Here is a 13929-nt window from a genome sequence, read left to right as displayed (position 1 = left end):
AAATAATCCTAATTCCTCCCTCCTGTCCCTGTATCATTTCCATCATTCATTTCACTTATACATAAGCACACATAAGTACACATACACACATGTATATACATATAATATACATATAAGCATATATAATTGAATATATTGTTGCTATTTTATTATCTGAACAAACTGTTATCAAGTTGATATCAATCTGAACTGTTAGATCAATTAAGAATAGAAAAAATAAGTTTCTTTTTCACCTTTACTTATTCCTTCTTTCATGCTCGCTCTTTCTTTATGGAGGTCTGAGTTTCTGACCTGTATCATTTTCCTTCTCTCTGAAGAACTTCTTTTAGCATTTCTTAAAAGGCAGGTCTACTGGCAACAAAATTCCCGCAATTTTTGTTTGTCTGAAGAAGACTCTATTTCTCCTTCACTTCTGAAGGACAATTTCACAGAGTACAGTGTCCTAGGTTGATGTTTTTTCCTCTCTCAACACTAAATATTTCACTCCACTCTCTTCTTGCTTGCATGCTTTCTGAGGACAAGTCAGATGTAATTCATATCTTTGTTCTTCTATAGGTATAGTGGGTTTTTTCTTTGTTTTTTTGTTTGTTTTTCTCCCTCTGGCTTCTTTCAGGATTTTTTAAATCTTTGATTTTCTGTAATTTAAAAATGATATGCTGACGTGTAGTTTTTTTGGTGTTTACTTGATTGGTGTTCTCTGAGCTTCCAAGATCTGTGGTTTGGTGTCTGACATTAATTTGGGAGAAATTCTGAGTCATTATTGTGTCAAGTATTTCTCCTGTTCCCATCTCTTTCTTCTTTTTCTGGTATACCCATTCCATGAATGTTACATCTTCGGTAGTTTTCCCACAGTCCTTGAATATTCTGTTCTATTTTTGTTTTTTATGTCTTCGTTCTCTTTGCTTTTTGGCTTTCAAGGACTGAATCTCCTCTAGCTCAGAGATTCTTTCTTCAGTTGTGTCCAGGCTACTAATAAGTCCATGAAAAGCATTCTTCATTTCTGTCACTTGGTTTTTTTTTAATCTCTGTCTAGCATTTCATTTTGGTTCTTTCCTAGGATTTCCATCTCTCTGCTTACATTGTCCATCCGTTCTTGCATACTGCCTACTTTATCATTTAGTCATTAGCATATTAATCATATATTTTTTTAAAGTCCCAATCTGTTAATTCTAATATCCCGGCCATGAATGGTTCTGATGCTTGCTTTGTCTCTTCAAATTGTGGAGGTTTCTTTTTGCCTTGTAATTTTTCTTGATGGCTAGACATGTTGTGCTGGATAAAAGGAATGGCTATAAATAGGTCTTTAGTAATGTGGTGGTTAGGTGTGAGGGGAGGGGAAGCATTCAAGTCTTATGATTAGATCTCTGTCTTTTCATGAGCCTGTGCCTCTGGACTGTGAACTTCACAAGTGTTTCTCAGTCTTATTCTCCCTCCTTAGGTGAGACAGGATGGCTAGAGGTGGCTGCAACTGGACACTCCTCTTCCCCAGGTCATTAGGCTCTGATAATCCTCCAGCAGGTTAAGTTCTGTTTAACTATTTTCCCCTGAGGGCAGGCCTGGTTAAGAACAGAGCACTGTGGCATATTTCAAACTTGTTCTTTTCCCCCTTCCCCTGTCAGAAGCCCTAGGGGATTTTTCACTGGTCCACCTCCTGGAGGTAAGTTTCACAGTATTGTGGAGGTCCTTCTATGACCGGGTCCCAGGTCCCATGGAGTTTTGAACTCTGAGAATTGTCTGCACTGAACTTCTAGCAATTCATTAATTACAGCTCGGGTTTTCCTACCCTGGCGCAGGTTCCCACGGCAGTCTCCACTCTCAGGTCTGTGCTCTGGGAAATGTCAACTCCCTGTATTTGCCTGTTGGTCTCTAGTCTTGGGGGCAGCAGGTTGCTCTGTGTCCTCTCTTTCAAGAATTGTTGATTTTTCAGTCTGTTAAGTTTTTACTCGGTGTGAGGATGAAGTGGCAACTTCCAAGATCCTTACATGTGGAATGGGAACCTGGTTTCAATAGCTGGGTAACCTTGGGCAAGTACTTTAAGCTCTCTGTGTCTCAATTTCCTCATCTGTAAAATGGTCATAATATGGACCCTACCTCACAGGATTGTTGTGAGAATTAAATGAGTTACTTCCTATAAAGTACTTAAAACAAAACATAGTACACATTACCATTTTGACGAATGTTATCTTTAAATATTTTTTTCTTTTTTTAATTAACATCTGCTCTTAGGAAAATGCAAACAACACAGATCTCTGGAGCATTCAGGAGAAAACCCTACCCCCATGTGCCATGCAAATTCTCAGCCTACATATCATGGGTAAGGGAATTGCCAAACCAGTATATGATAAATATTGCAATACTCTAAAACCATGCAGAGAACTGACGTTTGACATGGACGGTGCCAGGTCAGATCAGGGCCTCTCCAAGGTCACCTAGTATGGCTGCTCTCAAGTCATCACACAAATTCCATGAAAGCATTTCCTTCCTTGGAAGGCTTCCCAGATTTGCCTTTGCCAACGGTCATCCCCATCACGAGGAACAAATTCAGACATTATAACATTTTCATTAAGTTACTTGTGCACTTCGAATCTTAACTAATTCAAGTTAGGTAACAGAAATAATGGTAGCTGAAGTCTAGTCACTGCTCTGGAAGGCAAGTACTGTTTAAGGGCTTCACAAGTATTTAAGCATTCGTTCCTCACCCCAGCTCCAAGGAGTAGATCTGTTATTGTCACCATTTTACATTTGAGGAAATGGAAGCACGATTAGGTTAGGGAACTTTGCTAGTGACATACAGCTTGTCAATGGTTGAGCTGGGATTCGAATCCTGCGAGGCTGGCCCTGGCTCCAGTGCCGACAATCTTAGCTACTAGGCTATGCTGCCCCTTAGAGACACAGTCCTTAACTCTCATGGGTTAGGGACTCAGAGAACTGCACTGCACCAGAACGCAGTGGTTTTTCTTCAGATCCTACAACACAGAAAATACCTATTACATCACTCTCAAAGAAAATACATGACGAGAGGCTGTTGCTGTTACTTACAGAGGCACGTAGTGTTTCAAAAGTGATTAACCGCTCTGATCCCTGGCTTTCTGGTTTTAATAATCCCCAGTTTCCCAGGTACTAAAGTTGTTGCGAAAAAGAAATGAGCAGTGAATTTGTGAAATGTGTTAACACTACGCCTGGCACAGGGTAAGTACCCCGTAAGCGTTAGTGATGTCTTATTGTTACTGTTTCTGTAATAATGGATTACCAGATTTGAAAATAATTGAAGTATAATTTTCATTTACTCCTGGTTTCTATCAGACTTACAATGCAAGTTGTTATGGTACAAAGTTTATATTTCATGAAAGATCCTATAGATGTATTTCATTCTTTTGATATGCTATTCTGTGGTGCAGTCTTAATTGTAAATGAAAATACTAGTTTAATTTATATCTAGAATAACATGGGAGAAATCACTCATGTTGAAACGTGATAAAGTTATGATGTGAGAAAACGTGTGTATAATACTTAAAAAACAAAAAAACAAAAAACTTCTTCCAGTCCTTTGCTTAACTAGGACATTGAAATCGACTCATGCAGTAAAAGACAACAGAATCTTTTATTTTCTTCTTAGCCTGCATTTTTTAAAAAATTGTGGGCATAAAAACGTAAACTCTGTGTGAACACTGCTGCAGGAAAACAGAAACAAAACAGTTTTTAAAAAATGAAGTTACGCAGCTCATGAGTGTTCAAACTGAATTCTATCCCGGTCATAAACATTGAATTGGCGTCAGCAGAGGTCAAAATTTGTCTTTATTCAAAGCAGGAGTTCGAGTACCTATGATTAAAGTGCCTCATTTCTTCAGAGTAAGAAAAATAAATGCTATTTTAGAAGTATTGTCAGCGGGGAGTTTTAACTGGGGCATTAAAACCCCTGTTTTCTAGGCTCATAGATTACAGATCTATTTGGGTACAGCTTTTATACACACATGGCTTTACGTCTAAATCCTGGAAAATAATGAAAACAAAAATGTGTTTGTCTGGATCCATTTATAAAATAGATTCTTTAGCTGAAACATAGTTTGTCAGTGAAGGGCATTCCAGTCTAGCTTTCTATTCCCTTTATTCCAGAGGGAGATCCCCAAACATTCGCACATTCCTTTTTTTCTAAGGTGATCTTCCTCTCCAGTGTTAAGCAGAGTTGTTTGTGATTATCACTTGCTATCATAACTAAACGCAAACAAACAAAAATGTCTGATATCATCTTTCAATGCTAAAAGATATGAAATGATTTCTTCCATGATAACGATGATAAACTCTCACACGGTCTTTACTATGTTTCAAGTGCTTTACAAATATGAACTATTTGTTAACAAAACTGAGGCCAAGAGGTTAGGTACCATGCCCAAGGTCACAAAACTGAGGCCAAGAGGTTAGGTACCACGCCCAAGGTCACACAATGGTGACTGGACTTGAGCCCAGGCAGTCCAGGCCAAAAGGAATCTCCAGACGGTGAGTCTGGAGAATCAGGTAGTTTTCAAAAGCTTTCAGAGATTCTAATGAGTGGCCACGGCTGAGAACCATTCATTAGCAAGCATCAGAACCATCGGGAAGGTGTATAAAACCCCAGATGGCTGGGCTCCTAGCGTTTTGCCCTGAGTGGTTTCCCAGGCGACGTTGGTACCATTGGTCTAAGGACCACGTGTAGAGAACCACAGATCTAGGACACTTAGGACAGTGACTCCCAGTGCGTTGCTTTTTAAATTATACCACACTGTCTGGTTGCATTTGAAGAAAGAAACAATTAGCCTTGGTGGCCTCAAGAAAAAAGTCAACTTTGTCGAGCTTTCTTATCTTTGCCTAATTTGCCATAACTCTCACCTGTGACTGTTGACACAACCAACTGTATAATCGATAAATATTAAAAAAACCCTCAGGCTGTTGTGTCATTTTGTTGTCTGTAGCCTCAGTTTTTTCTTATGTAAAATAGGGTTAATATCTCCCTCACTGCTGTGAGGATGCAATAATAAAATAACGTATGTAAACATCCAACACAGTGGTTGGCACAAAAATGGTATCTATGTAACACATCTCATGATTTTTAGCAAAAATATTTTTTTAACAATTGTAGTTTATGACTGTTTTCGTCTCAGGTATTTTAGCAAAAAAAGCTAAGGAATACTTACCGGGGAATTATCTTTTGCAGATCTGCATGTTTTTATATCTGGAATGTTTTTCTCAAAAAGTGCTAGAAGCCACTTTTTGGATTTTGACCAGTTTCTAGGTGAGAAAAAATATGTGGATAAATTAATTTGAAAGCACTCTAGGAGTAACAAGTCACAGCAGAAAAGGGACTATGTCTATGGAATTTTAATTATTTCTCCAAATGTCTTCTTCATTTTCAGCTGGAACTTCATGAGAAATCTACCTTCAGACTTATTAGTCCACAAGGAAAATTGAGGGGGCAAGGCAGCCACATTTTAGTATCTTTTGCAAATAAACATTTGCATTCCTAAAGGGCCGGCACTAAATAAGAAAACAAGGCTCGGGGACTTCCCTGGTGGCGCAGCGGTTAAGGATCCACCTGTCAATGCAGGGGACATGGGTTCGAGCTCTGGTCCGGGAAGATCCCACATGCCTCGGAGCAACTAAGCCCGTGTGTCACAACTACTGAGCCCACGTGCCACAACTACTGAAGCCCACGTGCCTACAGCCCATGCTCCGCAACAAGAGAATCCACTGCAATAAGCCCACACACCCCAACAAAGAGTAGCCCCTGCTCACTGCAACTAGAGAAAGCCCGTGCACAGCAACAACGACCCAACACAGCCAAAGATAAATAAGTAAATTTATTAAAAACAAAAAAAGAGAGAAAACAGGGCTCATGATTTGTTTGGTCTAAGTTTGCTCTGGCTGTTGTCAGTCACAGCAGGATCAAAATCTTGCCCAGGGACCCGTTGCTGGGTTAAGTGAGGCAAAGCAAACTGACTAAAAGCTTTTTAATCTTTTCTGACCAGTCATCATTTCAGACCAACTGCCAAGAAACTAAAATATCATGTGTTACTTTGCAATCAAACCGTTTTATAAACTTTTATCTGAGCCAACTGTGAGAAATACATTTGACCACACCTACTTCTGCCTCAGGGAGAATAAGGACTTCGGATTCTGACACGGGTCACACTTGATGATGTAGCAATGACTGTGATAATAATAAGTTGTAAATGGCATAAAAGGCCTCAAAATAGATTCTTCATTTCATTCTCATATTCTCCCCTCTCCTTCTTGTTTTTGTTCCTCAAAATGAGAATAAGAGGAAATCATCCATCTCTCTTCAGTTCCTCCCTCAATTCTCTCTCACACACACACACACACACACACACACACACACACACACAAACTGGTCTTAAGAAATAGCTTCTGTCTCTTCCACTTAAACTGCTGTTATAGCTACAAGAAAGGAGAGAAATGTATGAATAGCTGAGAAGAGCTTGATCGGGGAATTAACATAGGAAACAACTCTCTACCTGAGGAGACATTCTGGCAACTGGGATCCATATTCGAAACCTTCATCATAAGCTTGAAAGTGCTGATGGAACTCCCTGATTTTCCTCTCGTTTGTGGGAAACAGACCTTTTTTAAAGAGCACGTTCACTGTGACCGGGTAAAGGAAATGCCTACAAAGATAGAAACACATAAAACGTCAGAACCAATGACCACAGAAGAAAAGCATAGGTTACAAAAGAAGGCATTATTGAATAGCTATATATTAGGGGTAGACAATCATATGTGATATATTTTTTTTTGGGGGGGGGAAGTCATTCTTAAGAGGTTTTAATATTTGCTTTCTGTGCTCAAGATAACTTAGGGGTAACTGAAATTGTGGTCTTATTTATCTGAAGATTTTCAAATGCTTTCTAAGCAAGTATTGTTAGATCCTGACAAATGTGAGATGACACACAGAAAGAGCTCGATTCAATATGATTTCAACAAGCATTTATTTAGCAAATAATAACGATAACTGAGATACAGTTCGTACCTTTAGACAGCAGCCAAAAATAACCAAACGAAGAATCAAGGGCAATATCAGTCACCAAATTCCTAGTATCTCCCAGGATCCTATAACTTTGAACTATACCGAAAGACTGAAATATAGTATCTATCATCAGCAAGTTTTCCCTCAGGTGAATAAAATTATTTCTGCGGGGTCCTTAAATAAGGGAATATCAGAGATTGTTAATATGCCCCAGGTTAGTAACACTAAGTACTGTTTATTCCATTTTTATTCACCATCATTTCCTCACAGAAATTTCTCAGGATCTCCTTTCCCTCCAAGTTTCAAAGTCATTCAAGAATTTGCTTTGTTTTGTTGTAGATATTGGGCGTGTTAAAAGTTTGGTTGATTGGTTGCTTGTTTTTGTTTTTACTTTTCCTCTCTCTCTTTCTGGAACCCTAACAAACTATTCGATGTTGCTGTATTTCTGAGTCTGGATGGTTGGTCATGCCTCCAGCATCCCACTGAGATGGAAAAGTGCCTCATGGGTAACTTCGGTTTACCAAATCGCCCTGCGCGTGCGGGGAATTCTTCTCACAGCTCCCTGCTAAGCCCTTACGTTTGCCAGAAAGCTCCAGAACATGGCTGGGTGCTACGTGGTTCCCCCCACTGTCCTCTCCTGTCTTGCTTGCCTCTCAGTACCTCCCCTCTCAGAGGACCTGGGCTCAGTACCGAGGCTCAGGGTGGCTTTCCTCAGCCACCTTGTCAAGTCTCACAGACATCTCCTGGACTCTTGTCATCTACTTTCTGATTCTATCCTCTTCCCTCTCCTCTCAATGTCCTCTTCTTCTAATGATCACAAATTGCACTGAATGTTTTATCAAAATTGGATGCATGACAATTACATGAGGAAAATCCATGTAGCGCATACAAAATTATAAGGAATGACTAGGGAGAAATTATTATTAAAACGTGTTAAAATGATTCTATTGGTCTATTTGCTTACCTTCAAATTGAAATGCTAACTGAAAACTGCCCATTAATCAGAATTTAAAAGATTAATAGCATCTTTTAATCGCCTAGCTAGATAGACGTCATTAATCCACCAGAAAATTTGTGAAGTCCAATGTATAGGCTTCAAATTTTTTTATTCCAAAAAAATAAAAAACAAAATTAAATAATAAGGCATCTATTTACCTCACTAAGTTGTTCAGGTCCATGGTCCCATGAGGGCCTAAATTCTCCAGCTGTTTGTGTAATTCTTCAGTCAGTTGTCCAGTGAATCGATATAGGTTGAAAGTTCCCATTTTCCCTTTCACCATGATATAAAGTTTCTCATGCAGTTTTAAAAAGATATTCTTTGGGATTGATGCTATAAACAGAGAAAACACTTTTCAAAAGAAGCAACCACTTTTTTTTTTAACATCTTTATTGGAGTATAATTGCTTTACAATGTTGTGTTAGTTTCTGCTGTATAATAAATTGAATCAGCTATACGTATACATATATCTCCATACCCCATCCCTCTTGCGTCTCCCTCCCACCCTCCCTATCTCACCCCTCTAGGTGGTCACAAAGCACGGAGCTGATCTCCCTGTGTTATGCAGCTGCTTCCCACTAGCTATCTATTTTACATTTGGTAGTGTGTATATGTCCATGCCACTCTCTCACTTCATCCCAGCTTACCCTTCCCTCTCCCCGCATCCTCAAGTCCATTCTCTACATCTGCGTCTTTATTCCTATCCTGCCCCTAGGTTCTTCAGAACCATTTTTTTTAATAAATTCCATATATATGTGTTAGCATATGGTATTTGTTTTTCTCTTTCTGACTTACTTCACTCTGTATGACAGACTCTAGGTCCATCCACCTCACTACAAATAACTCAATTTCATTTCTTTTTATGGCTGAGTAATATTCCATTGTATATATGTGCCACATCTTCTTTATCCATTCATCTGTCGATGGACACTTAGGTTGCTTCCATGTCCTGGCTCTTGTAAATAGAGCTGCAATGAACATTGTGGTACATGACTCTTTGAATTATGCAACCAATTCTTGAAGCAAACAGTCAATAGACCTCCCTCTCTATTCCTTGATCAGCAGAGACTAGAGCCAAAATTCACCTAATACATAGAATCACCTCCTGCAAATAAAAGTAAGTGAAGATCCAACATAGACTGTGAGATAGTGAAAGTCCGTAGGGTAATTCACCTTAAGGGATGATTTGTATGGGGGTGATTAAGGAAGCCTCTGGGAAACACACATCTAGTGATTTTATTTCCATGTTTAAAACTTTTCATTGGCTTCCTATCCTTAACAAAGTTTACAAGGCGTTCTACCCTCTTTCCAGCTCTACAATCACATTGCTAGCCCTTTCTCCCTCCAAACATATATCCCAGGTATACTGAAAACACACACTCTTTTATACATCTCAGCGTTTTCATGAGCTCTTCTATCTGCTCAGAATGTTCTCTACTTGACTGATCTCACCCTCCCACCCCTATCACCCCCCCCCCGCCACCTACAAGCCATACATTTCTTCTGCTAACTTCTTCTCTCCTTCAAGTGTCTTCTTGAATATCACCTCCACCAGCAGGGCTTTCCTAAACTAACCCCAATAGCTTTAGCCCCACTGTTTCCTTTATCTTAGTGTTCACGCTCCTTTCCTGATACTCACACCTGGTCTGGTTGGGTGCTAAGTGTATGAATTTTTAAACTCATTACACTATTCCTTTATATTTTTCTTTAATCCTCTTTTATTGTCTTCAAAGTAAGTTTTCCAAAAACTAATTTTTAATTTTATATTTCATCATCCTATTACATGTAGGATACATTTTGTATAAGTTAATGAAAAATAATTTGTGGACTTCCTGAGCATGCATTGTCTCCGTGGTAGGGGAATAATTGAAAGGAATGGGAAGCTGGCTCAAGAGTAAATATTAAGATATTTCATCTGTTAAATAGAAATATTTAAGCATGCAAGTCCCCAGGGGAGGCAGAGGTGAAAAAACGTGATCACTTCAATACACCTATGATAGGTGAGTAAGTGGGTATATTTTTCTCAAGGAATATGTGAATTTACAGATCAAGAGTCTTCAAAATATTTGTATTTCTTTAACCTGGAATTCCATAGTCTAAATATCAAGAAGCATTAAAGGGTCAAAACTCTGGACCCAGCATGTTGTGATTTTTCATACAAGCAACAAGAAACAATCATCACGCTACTGATCAACTGACAGCCTTGAAAACAAACTTTTTTGTCTTAATGGCAAGAAACGCATAAGAAGAAGCTATATGAAAATGAACCTAAGAAAGATGCAAAAAGGGAAGCAAGGAGAAAAAAGATGGTAGAAGCAAGCACAGACATTGTGAAAGCAGAGAAAAGAACCAGGCACAAAATGAACCAGCTCTGCATTCTTGGGAGGACAAATGGCCTCAGCATGTATGTCTGCAGCCTGGGAAGAAATAAAGGCAGACACGGGCTTCCCTGGTGGCGCAGTGGTTGAGTTTGCTTGCCAATGCAGGGGACACGGGTTCGAGCCCTGGTCCAGGAAGATCCCACATGCCACAGAGCAGCTAAGCCCATGCGCCACAACTACTGGGCCTGCACTCTAGAGCCCGTGAGCCACAACTGCTGAGCCCGTGTGCCTAGAGCCCGTGCTCTGCAACAAGAGAAGCCACCACAATGAGAAGCCCGTGCACCGCAACGAGGAGTGGCCCCCACTCGCCGCAGCTAGAGAAAACCCCACACACAGCAACGAAGACCCAACGCAGCCAAAAATAAAACAAATAAAATAAATAAATTTATTTTAAAAAAAAAAGAAAAGAAAGAAAGAAAGGCAGACAGTCACACTGGAAGCGTGCTGACAAATTCAGTCCAGCAGTCTCTGAGGATGGGGAAAGAAAGGGCACCAATTATATGAAGCTGAGCCCCACTTACCTCAATAACCCTGTGGACTATGACAGGAAATGCCATAGTAAAGGGCTTACTAAGCAGTGCAGTTCTACTTTCAAGGAGCAGAGTAGCAACATGAGATAAAGCCAAGAGCTACAGCCTGTATAACATTGTATACACAGCGGCAGAGCAGAGTTAGTGACAGTTTGGGAGCTGCAACAGGCTGCAGATGCCAATATTTTCCCAAGTAAACATCAGTGAGGTGACCTCACCTCTTACACATAGCTAATGGATATCCAAATGTTTTAGGTTGCCAATAATTTGTTCTACATGGGCTAAATTCATCACATACTCTTTTCTATCCCTACTCTAAAGAACAGAATAATGGGCCTGCCTCATTCTTGATAGAGGAGTGAAGATGTGATTGTTACCTAAAACTGCTCTTGGATTCCATGTTGCATTTCAAATGAACTATCTGAAAATACTGTTTACCTGTACGATAGACGGGATTTTGCACTGCTAGTTCAAAATTTACTTCTTTGGATTTTAGAAACACATTAATTCCCTCTTCTTCAGTAACAAAGGTCATTCGGGTGCCCAGAGCAACGACTGTAAATATCGGTCCATACTGAAAGAAAACACATAAATACAGACCATATTAGTAAGCATTTCTAATAAATAAGTTACTGGACCATGGTTATGCTTCAGACAGTGTTCCTCAAGAGCCCCAATGCTGAATTCACGGTCAAGATAAAAACTATTATGATTATATATAATAATTATAAATTTTGACTGAGCAAAATCTAAATTATAAAAATCCTAATTTATTCTGTTGTAATATTTAACCTTCCTTTTGATAGTGTTATTATTTGCTTGTACCTTCCTTTCTGGTAGTAGAAATAATAATTAGAAATAATGATTGGAAATTATATCAAACACTGTGATATTTGAGCCCTGTTTTCAAGATTATCAGGAGGGTTAGAAACAACCTATGGTTGAACTTTGTTCTTTTAGTTTTATGTTTTATGTTCTTTTAGTTTTATGTTCCTGTTTTTAACAGAGTGCCCAAAATGACCCTTTAAAATTTAAATCACATCACATCACTCCTCTGCTCAAAACACTCACAAAGTTTCCCATTTCCCTCTAAGTTGCAAATGTATTCTCAATAATCTGTAATAACCTATATGGGAAAAGAATCTGAAAAAGAATGGATATATGCATATGTATAACTGAATCACTTTGCTGTACACCTGAAACCAACACAACATTGTAAATTAACTATACTCTAATATAAAATAAAAATTAAATTAAAAAATACATTTACACTTTGAATCTGATAATTTACTCCACAGATATACTTGCACACATAGAAATGACATTTGTTGCTACATTATTTACAATAGTAAAATATGGAAAACAAACCATGTCAATCATTAGGTGACTGTTTAAGTGAAATGATTCAGGGAATATTTTGCAGCTTTTAAAACATGCAGATGCTTCTGTTTCTGTGTAGGATGAGAGAAAAGAGGGATAGATAACAAAGATCATATTTTTAAAGGCGTCAGAGAGTTGGGGAAACAATAAGAACTAAATGGACTAAAACTCCACAGAGAAGTGTGTAGAAGTGAACAGACAATAGGTCATCATTTATTTCCCTGTGGCATCTGTGAATTCTGAGTATCGATCAAGGTCAGGACTGAAATAGCCACCTGTGAAAAAATCTACAGATAATAAGAAATTTAATGGTGAAACATTGAACACTTTTCCCCGAATATTAGGAAGAAGACAAGCTTGTCTATGCACACCACTTTATTCAACAATATATTAGAAGTCCCTCTTTATTTATGCAAGAAAAAAGAAATAAAAGGCATAAAGATCAGAAAACAGGAAATAAATTTATCTGTTTGTAGGACATATTGTGTATGTATAAAAATCCTAAGAAATCTACAAAGTAACTATTGGAACTAATAAGTGAATTTGGCAAGATCACAGGATACAAAGTTAATATACAAAAACAATTGTGTCTTTTATGTGCCAGAGGGATACCACTGGAAAACAAAAGTGAAAACAATTGTATCTACAATAGCCTCAAGAATATAAAATATTTCAGAAAATAATTAACAATCACAGGCAAGACCCCATCACTGAAAACTACAGAATATTTCTAAAAGAAATTATATAGCTAAATAAACGGGAGAGGTAGTTCATAGAGGAAGTTCATAGATTAGAAGGCAAAATATCATTAAAAAGTCAATTCTCCCTCAATTTTTCCATAGACTTAACAAACTTCCAAACATTCTTCCAACAGTCTTTATTATAGATATTGGCAAGCCAACTCTAAAATTTATATTAAAATGCAAATAATCTTGAATGCCACATCAATGACAAAAAACCATGAACTTTCACTACCTGATTTAAAGATTTACTATAAAGCTGTAGTATTTAAGATAGTGCAGTGTTAACAAAGGAGTGGACATACAAATCAATGGAATAGGATAGAAAGGCTAGACATAGATCTACACATATACGGTCAGTTAATCTTTGAAAAGCTGCAAAGGCAACTCAATGAGGAAAGGAAAGTCCTTCAAGAAATTATACTAGAACAATTGGACATCCAGAGGTCCAACTGAAACTCAACCCTTACGTAGACCTTACAAGAAAACTAACTCTAAGTGGATCATAGACCTAAATGTTAAATGCAAAACCATAAACCTTTTAGAAGAAAACAGAATAATCTTTGTGACCTTGCTTGACCTTCTGAGACAAGCTTTTAGAAACATTCCTTAAGACTTATCAAAATCATATACCTAAGGAAGGCTATGGGAGACAAAGAAGTATTTCTTTAAAAGATAGTATTTTTCCCTAAGATTTTCAAAAATACAATCTTGAGTATAAATTGTGTGAGTATTGAAAAATAAAGAATGGTTAGAGACTTCTAAAAAAAAAGATATTATTTTTCATCTATTAGACTAACAAGAATTATGGTACTTAGTGTGGTCCAGGATATGAAGAGCGAGGCAAATCCCCTACACTCAAAGGAAAAGAAAAAGGAAAAGAAAA

General features: G+C 38.1%; 1 protein-coding gene across 16 annotated transcripts in view; it reads right to left on the bottom strand.

The window, feature by feature from the left end:
* The window catches only part of CYP39A1 (cytochrome P450 family 39 subfamily A member 1), an 80232-nt gene that overhangs the window by 65111 nt on the left and 1192 nt on the right, over window positions 1–13929 (bottom strand). For 15 of the 16 annotated variants that reach the window (XR_013830046.1, XR_013830047.1, XR_013830048.1 and 12 more), the window contains exons 2-5: window positions 11362–11497; window positions 8171–8345; window positions 6507–6656; window positions 5169–5262 (exon numbers count right to left, since the gene is read on the bottom strand). Coding sequence is in view for 2 of the 16 variants with exons in the window: in XM_079933239.1 (XP_079789365.1) it covers window positions 5169–5262; window positions 6507–6656; window positions 8171–8345; window positions 11362–11497 (555 nt within the window). In the remaining 14 variants the exon portion in view is untranslated. Of the gene's footprint in view, window positions 1–5168; window positions 5263–6506; window positions 6657–8170; window positions 8346–11361; window positions 11498–12291; window positions 12375–13929 lie in introns of all 16 variants that reach the window. The other variant, XR_013830059.1, reaches the window with a different exon arrangement.

Source organism: Stenella coeruleoalba (genome assembly GCF_951394435.1).
Source record: "Stenella coeruleoalba genome assembly, chromosome: 10".
Classification (NCBI taxonomy): domain Eukaryota; kingdom Metazoa; phylum Chordata; class Mammalia; order Artiodactyla; family Delphinidae; genus Stenella; species Stenella coeruleoalba.
This window is presented reverse-complemented; position numbering and strand designations above follow the sequence as displayed.